The 27,696-nt window shown below is 41.5% G+C and overlaps 1 protein-coding gene across 1 annotated transcript; it reads left to right on the forward strand.

The window, feature by feature from the left end:
- Nucleotides 1-217: 217 nt before the first annotated feature.
- Nucleotides 218-27,316, forward strand: DHRS3 (dehydrogenase/reductase 3). The gene is made up of 6 exons (XM_086476060.1): nucleotides 218-572; nucleotides 23,361-23,504; nucleotides 23,801-23,920; nucleotides 24,646-24,884; nucleotides 25,893-26,018; nucleotides 27,214-27,316. Exons 1-6 carry the CDS (start codon nucleotides 378-380, stop codon nucleotides 27,296-27,298), a joined length of 909 nt encoding a protein of 302 aa, XP_086332186.1. The 5' UTR covers nucleotides 218-377; the 3' UTR covers nucleotides 27,299-27,316.
- The last annotated feature ends 380 nt before the right edge of the window (nucleotides 27,317-27,696 follow it).

Raw genomic sequence — 27,696 nt, forward strand, 5'->3', positions numbered from 1 at the left:
GTCTTTGAAGCAAAGGGATGTGTGGTTACTTTTAATTTTACTTTTTTCTCTCTCTCTTCTAATTTAAAAAAACTGTCTTTCAGTTAAAAAGCAAGGAAACCGTTTTACCTGCATGTGACAATCCCAGAGGACACCGATCAAGAAACAGGGGAGTGACTTGGTCTTCTGCATTACTTTACTCTTACCCCAATTTTTTTAGGGGGAGAGAAGGATTTTTCTTGTCCAAGAATCTCTTGCCCCCAGGTTTTGGAAGGGGGTTGAAGACTTGTCACCCATCTGAGGGTGCATGAAGGGTATTGGTTTTCTTTCTCTGTTAACTTGGTTTTGTGAAGGGTTGGAAGAGAATTTTGCCCTCCTGACTTGCCTGGAACAAGAGGATGATTTGGAAGTGGCTGGGCGCTTTGTTGCTTTTCCCCGTGCAGATGGTTTATTTGGTGGTGAAAGCTGCTGTGTGCGTGGTGCTACCGCCCAAGCTCCGAGACCTGTCTGGGGAGAACGTGCTCATCACCGGAGGGGGCCGGGGCATCGGCCGCCATCTGGCCCGGGAGTTTGCTAAACGAGGAGCCAGAAAGGTGAGCATCGGCGTGATGGGGAGGGGGGGAGGAAGCTCCCACCTGCTGCTCTACTGGGGAGTCCTCCGACTGGAGACTGAAAAGCCTTTTCCCTCACCTCCAGGTGGGATTGATGGGATCGCTTTGAAGAGGTGAGGGGGGAGAAGGGGCACTAGTTGTGCTGAGCCCTTATGTTGGCTTACATTTCACAAGTTGCCCGCTCCTCCTCCCCTGTGTCCTGTCTCTCCCCATCTCACCTAAGAAAATGTGAAAGTGAGGAAGGGGTCCCCGTGTGCGTTCTCCCCTGCTGACACGGGAGGTTTTTGCTCCAGCCTAGGTTTCCTGGGGCAGGGAGAGGAGAGCAGTGTGATTCCCAGGCGTGAAGCTAGTGCTCGCTTCCATTGCTGTTTACTGGGCTGCTTCCTGGCAGTGCTGGTTGCTGGGACTGTGCACAAACAGAGAGGGGGGCAGCTGGCTGCCGGCTCCAGCCCTGCAGGCTGAGCACATCTTGAGCTCTCCTTAGGCACAGCCAGACCGCCGGCTGCCACGCGTGTCGCCCCAGAGGAGAGGGGCTTGGCTCGGAAAGGGGCACAGGGTGTGTGCAGGAGGGCTCTGGCTCTCGGTCCTAATAGTGCATTCTCTCAGGAAACTGGGGAGAAGAGTCCAGTTTCACCCCTATGGTTTTCCATTTGCGAAATTCATTTCTTGTGCTTTCTGAAGTCCCTTGTATTTTGCTCTTGGCCAGCCCAGAGCTGTTCAAAGGTAAGATGAATGAGAACCCCGCAAGGAAGAAAAGCACAACCTGAGTAGAGGCTGTGACATTGTTTGCACGTTTTCTTTAGGAAAGATGGAAAGAGAGACAGACTGAGAGACTGGTCTGTCTGCACAGCAGCCTAGACATGCCAGTGTAGCTGGTGTGTGTCTCTTCTGGAGCTCAGGAACTGGTCGTTTACCTTGAAACATGTTTTCATAGGTACAGGTGTCTCCATGTGTGTGAATCAATCAGGGATACAAAAAACACACATACCCTGAAATGAGGCTTGAGATTTAAAGTTTGATCTTGGGTAATGAAAGGGAAGAATCATGAAATTAGATGGCTGTATAAATACTTTTCTGTGTGAGAGAGGATGAATGAGAGTAAATAGAGAATTAAGAAGAAGAAAAACGCAGAATGAGAAGATATTTAACGAAAAATTTGCATTTAGTTTGGGATAGCGTTTTGTCACTTCCTTACACATGCATTACAGTTTTCTATGTGTGATATAGAGCTATTCTGGCATGCAGCTTAGAGGTGTAAAATATGTCAGCATTGAACTTTGATGTTTGTATATGCTTGTGTTTAAACACCATGTTGAGATTTACAAATTCTTGGAGACAGAGCAAACAAGTTGACTGACCTTTGGACCCAAGCAGTTTGCTGCAAGTGTATTTATATTCTCTGTTAGGATACCGTGCTTCATTATTTATTTATTTAGTCCGCCTGGTTGCTATGCTGAGCTCCGGTATTAAAGTACCACCATTTCTCCAGCTAATTCAAGAGCTGCTTGGCTGCAGTTGAGCTAGAAGCTGAACAATGGCAGTCAGCCCTAATGACCCAGGTGACAGGGCCAAAAGGAGAGGGAGCCGTTTAAGATGTAGAGCTGCGAATGAAATTACTGTAACAGATACAGACTGTAGTTCACTTGTATGTCTTATCTATAAAATCCCTACGTATCTTAGAAGGAAAGAATAAGTAGGAATAATTGTTGGGGGCCTTTGTACTTGTCTCATACGATGTTGTGAAATGCTGTGTGGTTGCTAGTTACTGTTTAGAACTTTTGGGGTCTTGCCTTACGGGTCTTTTTCGTGTCTGTCATCAAGGTGTTTCAGCTTTTGCCTTTACTGAATTGGAATTAGATTCTCCTTTCAGTTATATTGCGGCTGTCCAGTAAGTCAAATATGGCACTCGGCAAGTTTTGATGCGCTCTGGTAGTGGCACTGCCTTTCTGCCTTTGGTAGTGGCACGTCTTCCCCGCGGCACTAAAGTAGGCTTATTCTTTTCTTCCGTAACATTTTTAATGACAATTTTACCTCGATGTGGTGGTTTCCATTCCATTTGCTGTGAGATTTCATTTCTTTCCTGCCTTCTGTGCTCAGTACCCTAACTTTGTGAATTTAATGCAGTTTCCATGTGGAATGCAAGACCTCTGTTTGGCACTACCTCTGCGATTTTATGCTTCGCCTTAGACAGTCAAAACAAAAGAGATTTGAAGTGGCTAGCAAGTCGTCTTTCATAAGGCTTGTGAAAATTAACTTTTCTATTTCTCTGTCGTCTTAGGCAGTTAGCTGTTTCACAGTTATGTGGAAAGCTTAAATTATTGATCATAATTAACAATTTAGAACAAATTCTGATTATCAGGTGGCACAGTCACAATATTCTAAGTTTAGAAAAACATGCCTTCCACCAAAGGCATGAAATTCTGAGGCCAAGTACAGTGTTACATGAAGGTGAACAGAGACAGTAACATATAGATTCAGATTCTAATAGTGGGTGTACGGTATATCTTGAAAAAGTCATCACAGCGCTTGCGCACACAGACATAGTGGCGGAGTTTTGGAGGTAGGCGGCGATATATAACCATATTTTTGAGATTAGAATCTTCTGAAAGATAGGTTAGTTGAGACTGTTGGCATATGAAATTTCCTCTGATAATTAGACTGGATTGGATTTCATGTTACGGTCTGTTTTCAGAGGCTGGTTTTGTTAATGACAAATTAGATGTATCTGAGCAGTTTTCACGTAAGATGACAAGCGTTGATCTCACTAAGTTTACAAATTGTCACATCTGCACCTTTTTACTGTAAGATTTCATCTTGCATTTAAAGCAATGAAGATGGCAAGAAATAAATCAAAAAAGGGTTTATGCAAATGGAAGTACAGTGTCTTCTGCTTGACAGATGAGCATGGAGATGGAAATTCTCAACCCAACAGAACGGAAGTCTCTTGAGCATGATCATGTAAATCCATCCTGATTCCCATTCTCTACCCCCATTCTTTTAAGACCATTGCTCTGCCATTGTGCCTCAAATATGACTTGGACAGATCAATGTCTAGGAGACATTTCCTTCTAAGGCGATGTTTCTTTTCTCATGAAAAAGATTATTTTTTTTTTCTCATTGGCCTCTCTGATGACAAGGCCAGTAAGAGGACAAAGCAGTGTCCATTGTTGTTTTCAGTTTCACAAGTGTGTATCTTCTGGGTTTTTCAATTAAGGCCACCAGCAATTTTGAGGCAATGAGAAACTTTAGATCATCCATCCCTGTTCAGGTGTATATGAAGAGGTCAAAGGATCCATGCTCCATTTTTACTTTCGGGTAGTTGGTCATGGGAGGCACTGTGTATTTAAATGCTTCCTGTAGCACTTCTGGAAAAAGCCAAAAGCATGTAAATTTGCTGTATGCAGAGAAAGAGTGGTTTACAGATGATACAGGACATGTTAGTGTTAGTATGAGGGATGAATAGCATTGAATTCTCTCCAGAAGTTCTCAAGTGGTGTAATTCAGCTTTCGTGCTGTTCCCCAGAGATGTGTCCAGATTCAGAAGTGGCGGCTGAGGAGCTACTTTGCTGCTGCTGAATTGCTGAAGAGACATACTTTTTTGCTTTCAGTTCCTTCTTGGTTGCTTGCAACGTTAACATTTTTCACTATTGTTGGTTTTAACTCTTGACTAGACCTAAAGAGTATTTGGCCAACAGAGCACCACCTCTGCCTAAGTCTCACACGTTGATACCTTTGTTAAGGCTCTTTGCTTTTCATATTCTGTGGTTAGCCAAAATGGCAGAGTAGATCTGTGTTAATGAAATGGGAGAAGGAGAGATTTTTATGAGTTTATGATTTAATGCCTATGAAATAAAAATCCACTTCCAAAGCCTAATGGTGTTTAGCAAAAAATATACTGCATAATGGAGTTAATATTGGGAAAACTGGCCCCTTTAAGCAATATTTCTTGTGTGGAATAACAGCCCTTTACAGATGTGAGTAGTCAGGGGGGATGTAGGGGCTGAATGGGTTCATTCGCTGGTGGTTAGGGTTGGAAAATGCTTCTGGTTTCCTCTAAGCCATTTGCTTTTCCTACAGCATTTTCCATTATAGTGCCCTTGGCAGGGAGGTGTCAGCTCTGGTTTTGATGATCTCCAGTGATGAAATTTTGATTTGTATGTCATTTGTACATCTTACTCTTTGTTAGGTTTTCTTTTAGGGCATTTCCTTGATGTCTAAAGATTTTCCTTGTGATTTTAACTTACTTTTTGTTCACAGATTATTTAATCTGAGGTGTGATTGAACAGAAGAGAGATGCTTGGTTCTTAGGCATTCTGGATTATTGAATGTCACCAAAACCCAATAAAAGTAACTGAAAAATATATAATTATAGGATAGAAACAGATTCCCCAACTCTAGTATGTATTTTAGTATTCAAGATTACCTGACAGTGACCTTGGAAGAGTTTCTTAGGCCTTTCATGTTGGGAGACTGGTCAAAAGCCATTGATTTGCATTAGGTTTTTTATTTACACTGAAGGCTCTGGGCTGAGAAATCAGCAGTATGGGTCTTCAGTAGCATATCTGCAAGGGATCTTATACAGCAGTGCTTTTCTGTTGTTCCTTTGTGATCGTTTCTGTGATCTCAGTTTCTTTCAAAGTATGTCTATTTTGTCCTCCTGTTTTGCCTTTTGGTTTTTGCTGTGGGGTTTTTTTGGTTTTTTTTCTCCCCTCCAGCTGTGATACGTTTGCCTTGTTGGTAACTGTAGCTACTAAATGAATGAACAAGAGGGCTTCTAGGGAACCGGGGGTGTTTTGGCATGAGAGATATCTCCAAAATACCGAATGATTAGGCACAGCCCTGGCCTTGTGTTCGTGTGACAGTGCTGCAGAGAAGATTTGAACAATCCCTGCTAACTTTGTTGAGAGTTCTTCACACTCAGCACTGTGCCAGAAATGACCTCGTGAATACACTGAAAGATCTCTCCTTTCACTGGTTTGTCCTCTGGACATTCACTTCCTGTATTGCAGGAGCCTCTGTGACTCAAAGGGCTTGCATGCTTGTGCAGCGGATGAGGTAAGCGGTCTGGAATATCAGGACAGACAAGAGCCCTTGCTGGATGGCAGGGAGTTAGTATCACCAACAAAAACAAGAAACGGAAACTTTGCTCTTGCATGGAATGTACCGCTTGATAGCCATGACCTCGCTCTGTCAGCACTGGAGTCTAGACAATTATGTCTACAAGTCTGCAAGGTACTTTTAACAGGATGGCAACGTGACAGGCAGCTGTAGAATGCCACAAACGCAATAATACAGTGATTGTTATGGGGCAGGGAGCAAAAATCCCAAAGGCTCTACTTGAAAACTTTGGCTTTGAAAACCGATCAGAGATTTTTGTTGTTATTGCTGCTGTTGTTTTGGTTTGTATTTTGCTTATATCACTTCTGATTTTGTTCAGGCTACAAAAAAAACCCCACCCTGAAATCTCAGCTGTCCTTTCCATCATTACTTTCACAACACTTTCAAAGGCAGACCTTGATGTCTTCATTTAGGAAGGTACCTTGGCATTTGAGCTTGCTACATGTTCAATTACAATTGGGGTGGTAATAAGAAGTTGGTGGAGGAAGGAGCACCCAGGAAGGGATGAGAGCTGTGCAAGCCCTCATTGCTGCTGAAACCTAGAGCCAGTTTCCCTCTGTGTTCCACTGAATTCAACACAACTGAAAACCTCAGAGGAATGGCAGGTGCTTGAGAGCCTTGTATGACTGGAGAGTTTTCGCTGCATGAGATTTTAGGCTGTAAATTGTGTTTAGGATGAGAGTGTTGCAGAGAGGTTATGTAAAAAATGGTGTCAGGCCTTAGAATTTAGCCTTGTATTCCTGGTAATGGAAAATTTGGCAAGTCTTGAAATGAGTTTTTACCATGCATGCTCCTCCCTCATTGTCTGCACAGACGGCATGTGTAGTTCTATGAATATTTCACTTTGGTCTTTATGAATCATGATGACATATTATTGCCCTGGTTTGTATCAATTGGTATGTACCTTTTTAAAACTCCTTTATAACATACACCAGTGCTGTGTGATAAAAGATTAACTGCATTGTGACTAGTGCTGGAAATGAAATTAATACTAATCTCCTGAAGTGAGGGTAAAATACTGAGACTGATGCTAAAAGTCATTCAGAGCTGTGACCTTTTTTAAGGTGTAGGACAAAAGCTATTAGTATCACACATGGATTTCAGTAAAAGTTCTTAATTAAACTGTCTTTTAAAATAGTGGTCATTCTCAAATACTCATGTCTGATTTCACTTTCAGAACCTGTAGAATACTCTTACTAAACTGTATTTGAGAGTTAGCTTTTGTCTGAAGAGGAACCTGACATCAAATTCTTAATGCACAGGAATTTTAATCTGCCACAGAGTTCCACCCAGATGGGCTGTAGTGTTCCAAACCTGAAGACATTTCTTTTGTCGTGTACAAAGGTGTATAATTTCTGATAACGTGCTGGAGGAGTGGGGAAGGGATGATAGCATACCTGAAGTAAACTCAGTAAGTCCTTCTGCTTGCTGTCTGTCAGGTTTTAAATCCGCTGCGGCTGGGCCGGTCATCAAGAAGACACTTGTATTCGGCGAGCAATAACTGATTTCTGACATGTGCCTTGCAATTCATTCTGAGTTCAGAACGTGAATAGACCTGACCTGGCACAAGGAAAAGAGCTGATTTAAAATTACATAATTTCAGAGCTGAGAGGAACTGGTTTTTCATAGAATATGATTAATCACTATGTAATTGTTTTTAACAGGCACCATGATCTAACATAATGAAATCATAAAGCCTTCAAAAATTATGTTTATAAAAGAAATGGACACAGTTCTGATGTACTTTACCCAGTGCAAATGCAGTATGCAAATGTACTGCACAAACAGATGTTGAGTTGGCCTGGTGTATAATAATTTTAAAAAGGCTCAGTGTAAAATTTACATCTATATATTTAGACTCCAGTACTAAGACAATGTTGTCAAGAGAGCATCTGTCCACAGCCTGACTGATTTTTATGCCCTGTGGACATATAGTGGACATATAGTGTGGACATAGAGTGCCATATAGTCCATGTAGCTAATAGATTTCTCTGTAGTAATTTAGAAATGCAAATAAGTAACTCACCATTTTGAAAAAGCAACCTGACGTCTCAAAGTAAAAAAGATAATGTAATCTAAAAGGAAATTTTGCATTTTCTGTGTTGTAGATATTTTATTGTAATGAGAATATTTACTCATAGTGCAAGTATCAGTTTCTAGGTAATTAAACTCTCCTGTTGTGTGTGTGGTTGAAAAAAACCCCAACACATAGGAACTGAACAGTTTCAGGCATATTTTTAATGATGGTTACTTTAATCTTATTTAAATTTAATCACTTAATCTTACAGTGAACTATTAGAGCGTGTCATAACTTAACAGTAACCAGAAGTGTGTGAAAAGAATTGGGGAGTGAATGTTTTCCCATGGCATGCAAAGTAATAAATTTGGAACTTTTGGTAAACTATGAGAGCATAGATTTGATTGAGTCGCTTTATGGTCTCTAGAAAGGCTTTCTTTCTATAAAGATTATATACTGACAACAACTTTATTTAATAGCTTCCTGTTGGCAGCTCACTTCGTTGTTGATTGAATTTAAGGATGGGCAGAAGAACCCTTGTTCCAAGTCCCAGGCATTAAGCTTGTTATGTGTGTTAGTGCCAAGGCCAGCAGTTCGAATAACACGCTGAATAAGTGTCTCTGGCTGGCAAGCACAGCCAGAATTTATCAGATATCAGATCTGCTGTTGTCTGTGAAGCGGCATTCCGGCTGGTGCTGTTTTAGCTTATAATTTAGAACATACCTGTCTTTTGTTACTGGGTATGTTGTAAGGAGAATAAATAATGTTAACAAGAAGTGGAACTTGCAGAGTAGCAGGCTTGTCATCTCACATCGGGATGCAGTGATGTCATGTGAAAATATTGTCCCAGTGAGACTGTGCTGTGTTGGCACACCAAAATCCAGCACTTTTTAAAATGCTCAAGGACTGGCATCAGGACAGGCTTCCCACAACGTGTAAGGACTGTGTCAATGCTGTAAGAAATGTTGAGGGAGGTTTTAAAGATGAGGCTATATATTAATGTTGCTGTAGTGCCTCAGAAACCCACTCATGCACCAGAAATTATTTAGCATAAAGATGCTAAATGTGCCGGTTAAGGACAACAGAATAACTACCTCAGGGTTTACAGTGTAGACATAAAACAAAAGGCAACAGCTGAATACAAACACAGAAGTCTGTACTGGTGGGAATTGTAAAGCAAGTGATTTCAGCACCACTCATTTAGCCATTTTTAAGTTTTTTTTGGAAAGGCATCACAGCAATGGAGGTTTTAAGGTGGGATTTGAAGAGCAACACTAAAGACTTTTGGGGAATGTTTACAGAGGTGCAGACAGTGTGGAAGAAAATATAAAGGGTTTTTGAAAAATTAATGCTGGGAGATAAAGGCTGCAATAGGAGATCTGATGCTAAATGGAAGGTGATCGGTAACACGGGGATAGCGGCCTTGAAAGTGAATACAGAAGCTGAGATTTGGAAAGCTTGAAGGGGAGGCAGTGAAGCTCAAAACTAGAGTGGACCTGGTCAAAGCAGTAGACCAGGTATAGGATCTTGAGCAGGGGGGATGGACCAGATGACCTCCAGAGGTCCCGTCCAGCCTCAACCTTTCTGTGACTCTGTGACCTTTGTCTTATTTGTACCAAAGAAAGGAAAAAGGCTACTTTTCTGAAGTTTGTGGCTGACAAGATGGTTTTGGTCTATAATGTTTCACCCTGCTTATCTGAAGTGATTCATCCCTGTTTTATTTGTGTGGATTCATCACCTACAGTGACTTGCAGATGTGCTGCTGTGTATTTCTGTTGCATTTATGTCATGAGTCTGGCACAGGCTAGGAAAAAGTTGTCTCAGATCTGTAGAACTATTTCCATCTGAAGCACTGACATACAGAGGTAGTTTTTCCTGCATTATAAAATGAATTAAACATGCTGTTGAGCTAACATCTAATTAGTGTGGCACAGCAATTTGCTGTAATGTGACCATAAGCCCTGCACACATTTCTAAGCATTCTGACTAAAAAGTTTAGAAGGAATCAAAGATTTTTTTATGTTTTTTTTTTACCCTGCTGTGCAAACCTGTCTTGATAGGGTGATACTATGCAGTGGATAGTAAAAATATGAAGGAGGAACTTAGAAAACTCTGAATAGATTCTGAATTACGTTCCTTAAGCAGATCAGCAACATTCAAAGAGAACATACACAAAGTTAGTACATCAAGAACTAGTGGATTTTACATCATACTACCGTAGCCAAGACCAGGAACTTAGCCCTACAGTAACCTGAGAGGTTTGAAAGCAATATGACAATTCTTCCAAGAAAAGAACTAGGACAAATAGATGACAATGATGAAGGCCACAGAAGCAGCCAGTTAGTTCTACAGGACCTATGGGGAGACAACAATTGCCTTTATTTCCATCCCATAAAATTGGACAAGCATGTAGAAATTCTGTATCTTTGCTTCAGGACAGTTTGGAAATGTCAGCTAAGGATTATTGATTTTGCGTGTTTGTTTTAAAAAACATTAACAAATGTCAGTTAGTTTTTACTGTTCATTTTTAGCCTTTGTTTTCGGGACTGAATTGAAGATACAAAGCTAATACCATGGCTGCTTTAAGGTATTGTGTAGGAAAGGGAGACTGAAAAGGAAAAATCCTAGAGACAGAGAACAACAGCCTCAGAGCTGACCACCAAGAGAGAACAAACTCTGGAATTTTTAAACCCATGTGTTTATCAGGAATACAAAGCAGAAATTATTAGAGAGATCTTTTTAGCTGGGCCCAGACTCTGTTCTTCAAAGCATCATGTCAACATGCTGAAGAGTCGAACTAGTCGGACCCAGGCACTGCCAGATCCATTGACTGATAACACTGACGCCAGCAGAAAAGGGTCAAATACATGATGTTTGACCTTTATCCCAGTGAGGATTAAATTAATTCTAATTAATAGACTTGGGAATAGATGGTACCTTGGCAGAGTTTGTAACTAATTTAAATTGTTCATCCTATTAGCTTAGCCATAAACTATGCATAATTACAAAAGGACTTCGTCACCAGCCACCCTTACGTTGCCACCTTCTTAATTACAATTTACTGAATACAGTGCTACAGAGCTTACTTGTTTTGATTAACATAGGGATTTCTATTATTCAACACTGCCTGAGCCAATTTGTCAGTGCTCCACTTATGGCAATAAAATAGTGTTTGAAAGTACTAATGCAGCTCTGCTGAAATCAGTTACGCTTTATGTATGTGGCTACGTGATAAATCTGGCTCTCAGTGTGCAGTGGTACCTCTGAGGGCACTTAAACAACATCAAACTATACATTTTTTGAGGTGATATAAAAATGATGCCTGGAAAGATTCTGGGCTGTGATTGTCCTGTAGTATGATATATTTTTAGCCACGGGTTAGAAAGAGTTTATACGAAGGTGGGATGGCATTTGGTATGACCTGGCTAACATATTTCATCCCTTATCTAAATGAACCAGCCATTTAAAATAGGTGCAAATGGAGTTCAAGCTTGGCTTCCCATTCAGTCAGTGTTTCCGCTCTTGGTCCGCAGAGATATCAGCTTGCACCAGTTGTATCGACAGGTAGTGTTTGTCTTTTGGGTATGTCCTCTGTCCCGGCAAGTCCTGGACTGAAGCTGACTTGTATAAGAAAGTGAAAACTTCAGACCCTGAACAAAATCTTATTTCAGTGTTTCTTAGAAGCTTCGCTGAGCAGCAAATGTCTTTTTTCTTAACATAGGCCTATGTTATGAAATCAGGAGTTACCCCTCAAAAAAAGCATGATATTTTAAGTAATTCTAAGTGGTCTTTTGTTCTGTTTGCCCTTTGAATGACTGGGTACGCCCAAGTTACATTTTCAAGATTTTCTTTGTATTTGTGGAGTGGACAAACTTGCACCACTTTAACTGAAAGCAGAAATTGTTGGATAATCCTTTAACTCTGGGTGCTGGACCTTAAGAAAAACCTCAAATACATTAGACTTAAAATAAATTAATGGGAGTGGAAGATGTTGTAAGGACACTGCACAGTTCATCTTTCTGTGCCCTTAAAAAGAATGGATCAACAATAACAGTAGACAATTGATATTTTCTATATGAAGATTAAATTAGTGTTTGTCTTAGATCTGTCATTTTAATCTCCTTGCTAGTAATAGAGAGACACCTTGTCTCTCTGTTCAGTACATTTGCTGGGTGAGGCTTGACTTTGGTAGTTTGGAGAGGGAATGGGAAATCCTGGCATCCACTTTCAGCAGCCTGGTTTTATGTTGACTACGAACTCATATTCCCTGTGCCCTGCCTCCTAAAAAAACCTTACCAGTGAGGACAAAACTCAGCTTACTGCCTTAAGGAGAAGAGGTCATGCTTCCAAGTAGAATATTAAAGACATCCAGCTGGTACAAGTACTTCTCTCCCAAAGTGGTAATAGACCAGGGCTGGCTCTGACTACAGTGAGCTGTCAGAAATGATGTAAGAACATTTCCAAGACTCTTGGGAAACACGGGAGTCCTGTCTCACTGAACGGAGTTGTTTGATTCTGGGTTTTGAGATATGCTGATTGTGCAATGCTGTAGAGCGTTCTTTGTGTTGCTTGTTATTTGATTTTAATCCAGGCCCCTTAGAGACTATTGTCTATGTTGTGTTTATATTTGAATGTGTGCTTTATGGAAGCAAGAGGTTTGCCTCTTTAAAAGCAAAGCGTTTAGCCATCAAAGGGGTTTTTCAGGGTTTCATTTCCCTAGATGATGATGTGCAACTGTTGCAGATTGCTCTGTGACACCTCTTACGCTGTAAGGATGTGTGGGTATGTATGCACACGTGTGGGTGTGTGGGTAAGTGTGTGTGCGTGGGGATCTGGCACCTTGCATCTCCTTTACAGCCCAGAGTTCATCAGTGGGTCAGCCAGCTCCTAGTGACATCATTACACTTGTTTACTGCTCACACAGAGGAAGTGCTATGCTGATGGGTTTGACCACTGTCATTATCTTATTTTAGTCCAGCACTTTCGCAAAATCAGAAATTTGGGAAAGCATCTTACTTCTCTGAAGTGATTTTAGTTTCTCTTCCTGACTATGTTAAAAGGGAAAAGAAAACATAGAAGATTCTTAACCATTGAAATTACATTACAAGGACATTTTATGTTGTCACTGAAATTGTGGTGCAACTAAATAATCAGAATGCTGGTTATAGGCTGAAAAAAAGATCCATCTCAAAGGGAGTCAGTGTAATTAGGGTGAACTTTTCTGTAATACATGAAGTCTGAATGGCTTCTTCAGCCACTAGAATCAGTAAAAACAGTTAAAATACTTTTGGCTTGCTTTTGAGTCACAGATTTAGGCCAAGTCACGTTATTTGTTTCAGGATCTAGGCTTCTAAGTCCAATTTCAACGTTGCCAGTACATTACAGATTTCCCACTGATGCACGTGGAGACTGCTGACAATCAGCACTCCTGCAAATCATGTCAGTTAGTTCAGTTGTTTTTGTCTTTTTATGTACCTATAAATATTTTTTCAGTGGAAGTAAAGAATGTTCTACAGTGAATGTGAGTCAACCAAAATAGGCCTGTTTTTTAGGGCTAAAGTTCACACGCTTCATGGAAGTAGTTTACAGATCCCCAATGCTCTGCAGTTGACTGGGAGGTAGAAAACCCTCATGGCATAGAGTTGTGCTTAATACTGAGGAATTATTGTGCCTCAGTATTATATTACTGCCCCCTCAGCTAAATCTTAATTACTGACCAGGATACTTCATATAGCTTATTTCACTGGAAAGTAAAGCTTGTCTCGTGTTCTCTGACAGCTTAACTGATTTTATGTTCATGTTGAAGTGAATTAACTTCCTTTTGCGTTGCAGCGGCCTGAAAGGCATGCATGTGACATGCAATCGCATCCAAAGATGGTAGCTCCAGGGAGCTGTAACAGACTGACATGCTGGAGCTTGAGCTGTGATTGCCCGGCCAGCCCCTCTAGCTTAAATAAGTATCATTGTAGCACAATCTGATTAGAATTGCTTTGATCGCTTTTTGGATAAAAGTAATGATTGTAACTTTTGTTTCTACATTTAGAGATCGTTTTATGTAATTAGAGCTGTGCTGGTTTTCCACACGTTTTATAAGCAGGGTAGCTACTTCATCTTAACAGTGTATTGAAAAACCTGGTATCACCAGTGACAGACCCTTTTTAGTCGTGCTGTACCCCTTTGGGGGATGCAGGCTCTGGGAGCTTACAGTCCTCCAATTCCCATCCTCCTCCTCAGACTTAATAGGCTGAGAGAGTTAAGTATGTCCTGAACACTGTTATTTGCACAACAGATGAATAGATTTTAGAAATTCTGCCCTGTTGCATAGCAACAGCCACCATTAAAAAAAAAAAACAACATTTTGAAATGTACATAAAAAGATAGGCAACCAGTTAAGCATTTAAATATTGAAGCTTTCTTCTAAGCAGTATCTTTATTTCTTTGACTAAAATACTTACAAGAAAAGCTCCCTTTGACAGCTTTTAGACGGTTTTAAAATGATAGCAATTCTCTCTTTCTGGAGGCAAAGAAAAGAGGCTTGTAGGGGAGCTTGTTTGAAGCTGTTGCTAGTGTTCAGTTTGTGTACAAATTTAAGGGAGGCTGTGTTAACTCCCAGTACTTCTCCAGTAGCTTCATGGGAGAAATTATTTTTTCAGTCAAGAGTTGCCTCATACTATGCACGTGGATGATCTGGAGCATATTTTAGGCCTTTCTGGAAGGTAGTTTATAATGACAGTGTTAGAAATGTTACTCATCCTTAGGTTTCCATGTCTGCTTTTCTTGCAAGCCTTCTTCCAGTTTAACCAATTTAACACTTCCCCTAGTCTTCCTTTTCTGCAATGTGGCTACAAGAGTTGGGGTTGTCCGTCTGCCCATGTCTTCATCTGCCTTGTAAAGATCCCTTGTGGCTTTCCTCATTCGTCAGAGCTTCTAATACGTTTCCCATTTTGTCCACCTTACTTTTTGATTCTGCTAATGTGACAGTACAGCAAAATGCAAAGTCCCCTTGACTGGTGACAGGACTACGATGACATATCGCAGATCTACATAGCGATGTGGGTTAAACCTAGCTCCACTTCACATAGCAGTGATCACAGATTACTGCCCAAGTTCAGAACTGGTCCAGCATCAGCGGGCTAATTAAGTTACCTTTTGAGTATAGCATCTGATTGGTAAAATTGTATTTATTATTTTTTTTTATAGAGCCTGTAGTGGAATCTTTTATGTTCCCCAAAGTAAGTAAAGTGCTGATGAAGTACTTGCAATGATTTAACCTAAAGCAAAACTGAAGGTGTCCTGAATTAAAGCTGACATTTTTTTACACTAAACTGGTAATCCAGCATAATTGATACTTTTGTAAGCTATGCAGGGGTCTAGCCCTAGGAGTCTGAGTGCTTGTTGTAAAGGTGGTGATGCAGTGGCCAGCCTGCTCCTCTAGAAGTTAAAACCGCTCAGCATTTCAAGATTAGGCACTCTGTTACAGAATTCATCTCCTAAATATAAAGACAGAACCTAAAAAATAACCCAGTTCTACTGGCACCCAATTTGTAGCCCTCTAATTCTTCTTTTTGATAAATTTGTTAGGTCTGATTTTTCCACTTAGTTAGTTGCAAAGTGGCAGACTTTTCAGTTAATTGTTGGTTGAACCAGGCAATTTTAGGAGTTACTTTCACCCAATTAGGTGATGGAAATAATACTGTGTTGGATCCATGTTTTTAATTTCACATGTCCCTTACTTCTAACCTTACCCTGTAATCTAAACTTTTGATTGTTTTTAGCTTTACAAAACCAAACACTCTTACCATTCAGTGTCAACATAACTTTCTGTCATAGTAAATGTTTAACTATATTACATGAACATTTAACCTGCCACATGTTAAGAACTCTTTACCCTGAGAGGTACGTGCAATAAGTAAAAATAATAATGCAACATTTGGGAAGGAAAATGTGCGAACAGCAAACCTTCTGTGATGTTGAAATGTCCTGTTGGACCATGGCATTTCTGTCAAGCAGATCCAGTAATTTTTTTTTTCCTTTGAAATGTTATTTACTGACTTTCTATCCCTTCATCCTGTCTGCTGTGCTTGCAGTACAAAAGGGCTTTCTGCACCTGCATATTTACCCTCCCCACAATTTCCTGAGATCTCTGTGGACATTTTTGTATGAGTCTGGATTACAGGGATGGCATGCCAAGCAAATGGTGGCGGCAGCACACTAGTTATTTTTACAGGACAGAGTATTATATTTCTGTTGGTAGATACCTGCAAAGCCTTACCTCAAATACGTAACTTTGAAAAACTTACCCCTCTCCCCACCCCCCAGATATGCCACTTCTTTCTCCTTTGCAGCCAGAGAATTTTATTGCTGGGTATTTCTTTGTGTGCTTTGGTTCCCTGGAGCAGAGGCCGGTTCTAACACATGGTGTGGCAGACATTCACCATTAAAAATCTGTCGTTTTTTCCCCCACAAATGCTTCCCTGAACCTTTCCAGGGTGACAGCTTGTGGCCACTTGGTGCTTTTGTTGGAACGTGCACTCCATTTGACCCTGTCCCAGCGTTAATAGGATTGTAAAGGCTGACTCCTGCGTGACCTCTTCTTGCAAACAACCCTAACCCTTCCCCTTCCTCAACTGCTCTGTACAACAGAGCTGAAAAGTGTTGCTCCCAAGGCAGTCTGGAGTCGCAGTTCATGTTGCAGACGAAAGCAATTGGAAAAACCACTGGAAAAATGTCAGCATGGGGCCACCTGTCCTTAAATAGTCCTGACTGTGGGAACAGTAGGCATTTGTTCACTTCTTTAGAGGGAGCTGGTCTTAAATGCCTGTATGCAGACAGAAAATTACAAATTTTCCTTCCAAGGAAGGCGCCTATTGAATAGGAGACAGGTGTTACATAGTTTTCTGATTTTTTTTGGGGTGCTGTTTCGTTTCCTTCAGAGGAAAAAAGGAGTGACGGGGGTACAATTGGAACTGACTGTGATTTAGGTGAATAGTGTTAATCCCATTGAGTGCTAAATCAACATAGAGAGTAATAAAAGTTTTGACTCTAGACCAAAGGAACTGGAATTCACTCTTTAAGTCTCCTTCTGAAGTCTCTTTAGACCTAACTTCTAATCTCATTGCTGTATATTACACCTGGCCTTAACTCAAACCAGTTTATAATAAAGCCTGTGTTTGGTGTTTACCGTGGTGGCAGGATTAAATTTAAATTAAATTCTTACAGTCTAATGTCTCTACAACTTCTAAATGCTAATCTAGAAAAGCTTGTGTGTAAAATAGGTAAATGGGTTTCCTCTCTTGATTTCCCCCGTGACTCACCTGTAATCTTTCTTGTCCCCATCCCTTGCAGCTTTGATATTCACTTTCCACTGTGGGAATTGAGAAAATTTTGCCACTGGCCTGCTTTGTTTGCTTGCTTTTGTATAAGTGTCACTAAGGGGCTGGGTTAAGTATTTTGACCTACTTCAGGCATCAAAAGGTTCTTTTTTCCTTTCTAAAGCAAAGATTGGCTTTTCACACTGAACGGCCACACCTTTCACTCTTCCAGTAATCTGTCTTTAGCATGCCTCTCCCATGAAGAACTCCTGAAAGAACTTGTCTGACTTTGCCCTGGGGGCAAGAGAGGAGAAGGGGTGGAGGAGAAAACCCTTAATGCCATTGACAGGCGAAATACATGAAGGCTTTTGAGACTGTAGGATTTAGCCTCCTGTTCTCATGATACGCAAAACTCTGCCAGGATTATGGGATACACTGGAATGCATTTCTTTGGAGGACCAACTGTGAGTTAGTACTACCAGGCTTTGCAAATATATGGGGATAAGACTGACATACTTCAGTGGATTATCTGCACTTTGTACTTCCTAAAAGCATGCAGGAACTTTCAGTATTGGGTGCAGAAAGCCTTTCTGTGTTTGAACAAAGGCAGCAGTCTGTGCAATTACAGATACCCACTCAAACAGAGCAACTTTTGTTTCACTGGACTAGGAAGGAGGGCTGAAAGGAGGAATGAAATGTGTTGACCTACCAACTACTTCCTATCTCTGCTGATCTGTGCCGAGGAGTTGTGTTGATTTGTGGAGGCAGCAATAATGCGATGAGGCAGGAAGGGCACTTTGGTGTCTCTCTGCAACACTTCAGTCTTTCAGTGTCTTCGAATTGATGCGGAGGATTGCTTCATGAATCGTAAAATGCAGCAACTTTTGGAAGGGAGGTTAGATCTGCAAATCACAATGGGCGTTGTGTTGGAAAACACTAAGAGTGAACACTTCTGTACTAAGGTACAACCCAGATAATCCAAGGGGAGTGTCAAGAAATAGTACGTGTTCAGTCTCAGAAATGCTTTTGTTGTGGGACACCTTTCCAGTGCTGGCCTAGCTCACGGGAGCGATATAGCACAGCAACTTTGCTGGAGATACAGTGCCAAATTAACTGGTGATGTACAACATTCCTTTACGGCTCTTCTTGAATTGTGCTAGCAATAAAAGGGGACCAAACAAGTTGAATAGCTTTGTAAATGATGTAAAATTCGCTCTGACCTCATCTCCTGCGCCAATAACATACGTAAGACCCTGGAAGCCTAGGTCATCTGTGTATATTGAGGCTGATAGCAGCTTCAGTCTAGGCTGGTTTCTATAAATTAGTGGCTTTATCTGATTTTGTGGTGGTCAAAAGCAGAACTCTTACTCACTGGTGTTATGGTGAAAATCGGGACTGAAGCCTGCAGCCAGGCTGGGGGCGTTTGGCAAGTAGCCAGCGCGGGCGGCTATTAGAGCGCCTCGCCTTAGCCCCGCAGCAGCTGAAACCTTCCTTTTGACTCCCCTCCGACCTCGGGGCATGTCTCATTAGCAGATTAAGTCCAGAGTTAAACGCGTCCTCTGGGAGCGGAGGATGCCGCGCCGGCGGACACGGTTTCCCTGGGGCCAGATACGGGGGTCTGGGACCCGCCGGCGGGGGGAAGATCTGGAGATGCGGTTTGTTTTGCAAAACTCCGCTCGTGAACAAACCCTGGGAAAATCTGCACTCCGCCGAGATGGCCCGGCCCTCGCCGACTTGCAAGTTAATTAAGAGGAGGGCGTGTTAATTCCGCTGCCACCAGCGACCTTCCCCGCTCGGGCCGGCCGCCGGGAGCCGCTGCCCCGCAGCCGCGGGCTCCCCCAGCGCAGCCGGCGGCCGCCCCGGCCCTGCCGCCCCCCGGCCGCGGCGCGGGGTCAGCCGGAGGTGAGGCAGGGCGGGAGGCCTCCGGGAGCGGGCCTGCCGCCGCGGGATTAACCGCCTCGCTGGGCTCTTGCCCTCGGCAATTTTCTGGTCAGTAACTTTTTGAAAGGAGAGCGTGTCTGGTGCGGCAGGGAGGGGCGGGCAGGAGAGGATGACGAGAGGCGAAGGGGGAGAAGAAATAGGGGCTGGATTCTTTCCAGGACGGAAAACTGTCTGTCCAAGAACTTATCCAAAACACAAATTAAATATTCCTCTATCCACCATTAAATTACCGTGAATGGGTGGCTGTGCAACATCCTGACAGGCTGTGCAATAAGGAACACCGTGTCTCTCGTCTTCTTTATTCCTCTGCATTTTCCTGTGGCCCAGACAGGAACTTCTGTGTCTGTAAGAGTCATTCTCTCCAGGACTGAGCCGCCAGTTGGGACACACTTACTTGCCAATGTAGAATTAAATTTAAAAAGGAAAGGGGGCGCGGACCAGACCCTGAGACCCACGTCTACATTTTGAAAATCGTGCTTCCTAATAAAATGGACCATTTCCTAAACTGCAGATCTAGATTCCCTACAAATGCAGAGCCCTCAAATCCTACCTAGGGCAGGATAAAGCTAAACGATGCCTTCCTTGATGTTGACGGAGCAAAGAATAAAATGAGAGTTCCGTGCACGCTTGCATATAGAGGGGACTGAAGTGCCAACTGCACAGCTTTAGGCTAACTGGAGCTCATGGGGCATCAGCAAAACACAGGCCCAGCCCCACAGTCCTTCATCAGGTCAACAGTGAGCACAAGTTTTTGCTCCGGAGCATTGAGAACGTGCATGATTATCCCTGATTCTTAAGAATGGATTAGTGAGACTGTTACAAATAACACAACCTGAGGAGTGTCAAGCAGCAAATGGTCAAATTGCAGATTTTGCAGGACGAAGGTGAGTCCAGGAGAGCAGAGGACTGATGAGTAGGTTTGTGGAAAATCTCAGGAGGCAATAGCAGAGTAAGGACCTAGAAGCACATTGGTGAAACTGCTGCAAGCAAGAATAGAAGTATTGCCTGCACAGAAACACTGAGCCAAAGCCCTCTGTAAAGCCAGAGTTCAGGAGCAACAGAAGTCTCAACCATGAGGCTAATGCAGCAACTAAAACTCTTGTCTCTAAGATCTGATATCCTAGGAGGCGAGAGGGAAGCCCATGCCAATTTAAATTGGCCAGATGTAAGAGAAATTGGAAGTCTCATATGATCTTGAAGGAGCAGTCAAGCTTGAATTTGGACCAAAAGCATGTTGTACTGAGTTTTGAGTTTTATCCATCTGTAAAAAGTAGCAGAAATGACGGCAGGAAACCTCACTTCCCACTGTGTCGTTAGGGAACTTTCACCTCATGAAAGAATGGTCTTTTATTTACTGCTTTTCTCTTACGCAGGCTGAAGCCTTCACCTGAGTGTGAACAGTGTCAAGGACACACAAACTTCCCATGGAAAAAATCAGTACTGAAGTTAAGGCTGTCGGCAGGATAACCGGCAAATTCTGCCTTTCCCAGATGGTCCAGATTTTAATGGGGTCACCTTGCAAGACTGGCCTGTAGGATATTAAAGGTCCCAAAGTAACTGTTGGGGCATAAAAAATGTTATGTCCAAGAGTTGCATCACAGACAGATGTTCCTTTGACAGGTTGTCCTTTGCTTAACTATTCTTCCATGTATATTTCCTGACATTCAATGCATCAGTGGCAACTCTTGGGAATAGGAGGCTGTGGGGATGTTTGAAACAGATGAAGGTGAAGAGTGAGGGATCTACTTTTTATTTTGCAATAGCAGTGTGAAACCCTGGAGTGCTAGGTATGTGAGGTCAGTTTCTTGCCTTACTCCCCTTGTCTGACACCTTATTTCTCTTTCTCGCCTCTTCCTCTTCTACCTGCCATCAGTCTTCAACTTGTCAGTTAATTTTTTAGTGTCTACATTTGACTGATCCAGTCCTGCTAAGAGGCTGAAGTTCACACTGATGCAAACTGTGTGGCCATCAAACTTGATGCTTACAGTCGACATTTTGTAGTGGTCTTTTTTCCTCCCCTTTCCACAGAGATGGTAGATTGTGAAAGAGAGAGCAAGTAAGTGTGTACGCTTATAGTTGGACAGTATTATGTAAATATTTCCTGAAAGCTTGTGAAATTTCTCATATGTTCTTGTTTTCCCTTCAAGCCTGCAGAGTAGGCATAAGAAATATCACCCAGCCTAGCTCTGAGTTCAGAAGCGGGTAAACAGGCATCAGTTTTACGAGCTTTGTGTCGATGCCAAAGCCTGATGGCCAAGGGTCATATGCTGAGACTTTCGAAGACAGGCTAATACACAAGCCGCATTTTTAGCCATATGCTTTCTTACTGTATTTAAGTCTGGTCACAGCTTTTTCCTTGAAAATTACTTCCCCTGAGATAAGATATCCATGAATTGGCTCTGACGTATTTGTGCATGCTCTGAAGTTTCTGGTTAACCAACTTGTTAGTCCTTTGGTGATTATGAGAATGTAAGTCTGTCACTCTGTGTGTGTTTATGTTCACAGATGTGCCAATGATTTATAAATGGGATTAATTGTAAATTTAACGTATTTAGGAAATGGTTGAGGCCGAGGTACTCCTGCGTTTTAGCCTTGCTTAATCACACTGGAAGAGCTCTTTGACCCTGCCAGAGATTAGTTTTAGTACCAGTTATGAGATAAGCTTAACTAGTCCTTAAAAATAAGCATGTTAAAGCTCTCTGCAAGAGATTTGTTGTGGGGAGGGAATACCACAGGTCCTAAATTTTTATGTTTATCTTGCTGTTACTAAGTTAATTGAGTGATTAATTTAGATTTTTTTTTTTTTCCCTGTTCTTGCAACTTCCGGAAAACTCAAAGATTATTAAGTCTTTAAAGTTTAAGTGTGCTTATTTTTAACCATTAAAAGATCAATATACCAATCAGATTCATACTCAATACACAGTGGTATGGGAAGCAGCTGTAATCCTGGATCACAGGAGATAAGGCCACTGCTTGGAACTAGCACCGTTCCGAGAGCAACAAAGCTATGTCTGTTTTCAAAGCCCATTTCCCCAGTCCCCTAATCAGAGTAAACCTGCATTTGACTATGTGAATGTCCTCGTTTATTTTTTAGTACTAAATAGTAATATGCATTGTCAATGTTCACAATTGCAGTTGTGAGCAGTAGCAACCTTTCTTCCTTCTCTTCTGGCTCTTGCTGTTTGGCTCTCGGAGCAGTCGGCTGATTTCAGTAACATGCTGCATTCAGTAATTTATTTTTTGCAGAATGACAAGTGACTTACCATTCATAACAGGATGAATGCTGAGAAGACTTAGCTTGAAGAGCAAAAAGGATAGATTGATTCATATGCAGATGTCTTAGGTAACAGAGAGATGAAATTACATTCCTTCCAGGAGCCTTAAAAGAAATAGAAAATAAGGTTATACACTTGGAAAAAAATATTTTGGTTAAATCTGTTTAGCTGTGGATCACTGTTTGAAAGACAGTGGTGGAAGCATCATCTCATCCTTGAGACTAATCTTGTTGTCTCACTAAGAAGAATTAGACTGGATAAAGGCCCCACAATGAAAGTTAACAAACCTGGTAACTTTTCAAGTTACTTCTATTCTATTTCTGACCTCCAGAATGGTGTAGAAATACAGATAGGGTTGTGCTGGTTATGTCTTCACTATATATCAAATCCATGCTATATGAATGTTTTGTTTCCACAGATACTCAGAATTGTTCTTTGTACAATAAGTGTTGTATCATTTTTACTGTGTTAAATGGGAGAGGCAAGTGAAATCTTGCATATGTTAGCTGCAAAATAGATTAGTGCTGTGAAATTTCTCACTCTAAATGTCTGTATTAGGATGAACTTCTTGTTTGAAATGCACCTAGGACACCAGCCTGCAAACAGCATTGCAAATAATTACGTATGATATGCCGAAAAAGTATGTTTTGCTGCAGAGCAGATGCTCTCTCCAAATGTAGAACAAGAAGTAGATAACGTACCAGATATACAGGAAGGCCTGTGATTTTAGAATAAATCTCTCCTTCTGTGTGTGCGTATAGCAAAAGCAGGGATAGATTGGAAATTTCGTGGTACAGAAAATTTGCCAAGTGTTTCATATATTTGTCATGTTAGGCTAAGGATCTGATTTTTTATGTTAGCTATTGTGTTGCTGGTAAAGAACATGTAAATAGAGTTATCAGCAGTGGGATACAGCTGCCACCACGATACTCAAATTCCATCACTGTGTAATAGAAAATCATTTAGTCTTAGATGAAACAATGCAACAGGGCTGGCAGCGAAAACACATCAAAGATATTCATCAAATTGTCAAAGTTAGAAGCATGTTTTAATTAATTTAGATTTGAAGCAGAAGCAGTTTGATTCTAACAAAAGTTTCTTGCTGCAGATCATCCTGTGGGGTCGAACTGAGAAATGCCTGAAGGAGACCACAGAGGAAATCAGGATGATGGGGACGGAATGCCATTATTTCATTTGTGATGTAGGAAATCGAGAGGAGGTCTATCAGCAAGCGAAAGCTGTGCGGGAAAAGGTTAGTGTCTGTAGAAACACTGTGGGCAGAATTCAGTAATGACTCATGTTTGATGGAAAAAAAAAACTGGCAAATTGGGGGGAAAAAAAAGAAGGGTGAACATCCAGATGATGTCGTACAAACCCTAGCTACCTGTTTTAAGTGATCCAGAAGGATTACAAGGCCTGTAGGCAAGAAGGCCAAAAGCTATAAAAATAATAATGTATTTAGGCAGTAAGAGATATTCAGATAAAATGGTGATTGCCAATTTGTGAGGAGAGATATCAGTTGTAACAAGGCATTTGCTTTTTTTGCAGGTGGGTGATATCACTATCCTGGTGAACAATGCTGCTGTGGTCCATGGTAAGAGCCTGATGGACAGCGATGATGATGCACTGCTCAAATCACAACACATAAACACCCTGGGACAGTTCTGGGTAAGATAAGCTCTTGTATCCCCTGTATTCAGAATTGGGAATGAGAGTGACAGATTACAGCCAGTAAGCACTTGGCTGCTCCTAGGTCTTTCTGGTGCTTGGTAAAATCAGTTTGATACGAAAAGGAGACAGAAAAAACAATGTGAGGAGCAAAGGCCAGAGAAAAGAAGTCTAAAAAAATTTAATTTTTCCAGTAGTAACACAGTGTTTGCTCTTGTATCCCCATTCCGTGATTTCCAGTAAAAATTTGGTTTCTTTTAAGAAAGGCTGAGCTCACAGAGAAGGGCTTTCTGTACAGTGATGTGTGTGGAATGTCAGAGCAGCATGAGACTATGTTGTTCAGGGAAGACAGCTAGTGCGAAACTCATTCCATTCTGAATTAGATAATAGTAATAAAAAAAGGACTTCTTGTGATTTCATCACTTTGTTGAAAACGTTATCCTCTACAAGTTCTTAAACATACAAACCATTCTGTTCCTGGCCTTTATTGGCGGGTACTGCTTGCTTACGTGCTAGGAAGGACTTTTTGTTTCTACACAAACTTTGCCTGTTTAGAATCTTTCGGAAAATGACAAAGCAACAAGGTTCTCCCCCACTCCTTCCCTAGCATAATGAACAGCACAGTTTGGCTTGTCTCTGTGTCACTTTATTCTTTTCAGTAACTATTGTTTTTGTTGTATCTCTGCTGAGCAAACCTTTTATTTTTTTTTAACTCTGTTCCTCAGACCACCAAAGCGTTCCTGCCAAGGATGCTGGAGTTGCAGAATGGACACATTGTTTGCCTGAACTCTGTCCTGGCCTTGTCAGCCATCCCGGGTGCCATTGACTATTGCACCTCCAAAGCCTCGTCCTTTGCCTTTATGGAGAGCCTGACCTTGGGGCTCCTAGACTGTCCTGGAGTGAATGCCACAACAGTCCTGCCCTTCCACACGAGCACAGAGATGTTTCAGGGCATGAGAATCAGGTCAGTCCAGGGGAACTAGAATAAAGCATCTCATTTTAAATGAATCATCAGAATACACTCCTAATTAATGGTTCATTTAGTTAAGAGAATTTGATGTCTCATTTGGCTGCCTGGGAACAGAGGGTCACTCTAGGCCACCTGGGACTCATCAGACTGGTTCCCTCAGCCTGCTGGTGTGTTCATACAGCCTGCCTGTGCTGAGAGGGACATTTGCTTCTACAGGGAGAACGGAAAGCTATTTTTCCCTGAGTGTATTTGGGCCATATGCAGTCACTGGAGAGGGAGGGGAAGTAATCTGAAAACTGAGGTCATTCAAAAGGAGCAGTCTACAAATTAATTGAGAAATAACAGTACAAATTCCTTCTTTATTTGTTGAAATACTTAATTCTTCCTACCAAAAGGAATGACAGCCCCTTACTGAAGTAAAGCTATCAGTACGTCCTTTTTACCTCTATCTAAGAGAAGAAGCTAATTTCAAAGACTAATGGCTGACCAAATTAGTCTTTTACAATGGACAAAATAACCTATTAATATCGTTTGTGCTCTATTAGTCAAGAAAATATGCAGTGTAGAGCTATTGCTGGAGCTGGGAAAAGCCTTATGTTTGGTATGAAAAGCAATGGGGGGAAAAAAAGTTGTCTTTCACCTGTCAAGAAGATGAATCAAGCAAAGAGCAACAACAGAGAGGAAGAGAAAAAACACCAACACTGAAAAGACAGCATTTTGGTCTTGGTTTGCATACAGTTTAAGAAAATCCCTGAATCAAGGTTCTGGATACACCCTGCCACTTCTCCCTAAAGGCACCAGCATGTACATCCTTAACTGTTTAGCTAACCCAGTAGTACTGGTTGGAACTGGAACTTTCTGCTTCTTCCAGCCTGCTTTGGGGCATGTTTGAATGCCAGTAAGCAGCGGTAGCTTAGTGAGTAACAGGACCTGGGCAGTGCTATCTCAAAGAAGGAGTTTGGTTAACAAATAATTATTTTATTTTTTACTTTATTTATTCAGGTTCCCTAATCTTTTTCCTCCTCTCAAGCCAGAGACAGTGGCTAGGAGGACAGTAGAAGCTGTTCAGATGAATCAAGCCTTCCTGCTCCTTCCATGGACAATGCATGTTCTTGTCATCCTAAAAAGGTAACTATTTCCTTTGCCCACCAATAGCCTGGCCTACAGTCCTGTGTGGCTGTGCACCAAGGCAAACCTCAGTCTGACTGTGACCGAATCTCCAGGATCAGACTGGTTCATCCCTTCCCGTGAAAGACAGCCATAGAAGCAAAAGGGAGAAAACTTTCTGAGATTCCCTTTGTAGATGCTTTCCCTGGGTATAACCCCCTTATGAAACCAGTTTTACTCCCAAAATTTGGATTCCTGAGGTCTGAACTGGTATTTGTAGCTAGGAAGTTTCTTAACAATTAACATATGCATGTAGTTGATTTTGATTTAGTAAGCCACTCTTTGGACTCCAAGCTTTATATTGTAAAGGGTTTCTGTACAATAAGGTATGTACGTCACAGCTGTATTTACAGAGCATTGCTTGTGTTAAAGCAATGAAACTATTAAAAAAAATATTTTTGTGTATGATTAGGTCAGGAATTTTAAAGTCCCTAAGGAAAGAAAGTCATAACTTCATATCCTGAAACAGCTAAAGAGAAAGGACATTTAAAAGTGTGTTTCTGTGAGAGTTTGCACTAAAACCTTTGGAAAACCTACTTCAGTCAAGAACTGAAACAAGGCCATGAGATTTCCGTGGAAAATAAATACAGTATTGCATTTCAAACAAAAATAATTCACAATAAATGCTTTGATCTGAATGTAAAATTTGGGATACTCTCAAAAGTTCCCAGAAATTCTACAGACTGAAAAAAGGGCTATTCTCCTTCCCCTTTACTGTAAGAATTAATCATCTTCCATTACAGTAGCTGTCAGGAAATTAGATCTATACCCATACCTTACAATAAGGAGGCCACATGCCTAGCACAAATAGATGGCAACCAGACAACTCAGTTTAAATTTGTGTATTTCAGAGTACAAGATTCTGCACAATACTGGGGAGGAATAGAACATGATGGTATCTTCCAAGTTACAGTTTTTACAGACCTTTTTGGATAAATATTTCTGTAGAGAAAGAGCGACTGGATATCGCTTTCTCCCTTCAGGCCTGTCACAGCAGGATATTGTCAGGTTTTGTCTGGGCACTCTCACTAGCTGATTTTTGAGAATACGAATGCTCACGTATGTGTGTGCATAACCACGTACTTACACATCCTCTTACTAGAACAGACTAAGAGGTTTGTCTGCTCTGCTTATTTTCTTTCTCCTTCTCCTGCAGCATTCTCCCTCAGGCAGCACTTGAAGAAATCCACAAGTTTTCTGGGAGCTACACCTGCATGAACACTTTTAAAGGACGAACATAGACTTGGTGGCGCAAGGACTATTCTATGAAACCAACACAAGCATGAAAATCCTGACAGGACTGTGAATCAGCAGGCTTGGCTTTTAGCCTGTTCATGTGACTTGCACTGCTCTGAGGCAACACATTTCTTGCAGGTCATATCCATAGTAACATGACCTTTGCACAGGATTGAATGACTAGACTATGGACCCTTGGAAAGAAAAACAAGAAGTGTGAAATGTTTGTGTGATGTTTAATTCTTTAGAGTTCAATTGTTAAATCTACTCATAGTTTTAAGATGTAATTTTTGTTTCTGAAGTGTCTGTAGGCTGTCTCAGCTCAGAGGCAGCACATCACACCCCATACGTACTTTATGCCCTCTCTTCAGAGGAACTGCAATTTCAAACCGCTACTGGTTTC

The sequence above is a fragment of the Leptosomus discolor genome, chromosome 20, assembly GCF_034619465.1.
Source record: "Leptosomus discolor isolate bLepDis1 chromosome 20, bLepDis1.hap2, whole genome shotgun sequence".
Taxonomy (NCBI): domain Eukaryota; kingdom Metazoa; phylum Chordata; class Aves; order Leptosomiformes; family Leptosomidae; genus Leptosomus; species Leptosomus discolor.

What these genes read in the sequence shown, in the direction of transcription:
- DHRS3 (XM_086476060.1), top strand. Translation starts at nt 378, where the DNA reads ATGATTTGGAAGTGGCTGGGCGCTTTGTTGCTTTTCCCCGTGCAGATG. An exon ending in CTAAACGAGGAGCCAGAAAG is followed by an intron (nt 573 to 23,360) that starts GTGAGCATCGGC and finishes TTCTTGCTGCAG; the next exon opens with ATCATCCTGTGGGGTCGAAC. An exon ending in ACACCCTGGGACAGTTCTGG is followed by an intron (nt 23,921 to 24,645) that starts GTAAGATAAGCT and finishes TCTGTTCCTCAG; the next exon opens with ACCACCAAAGCGTTCCTGCC.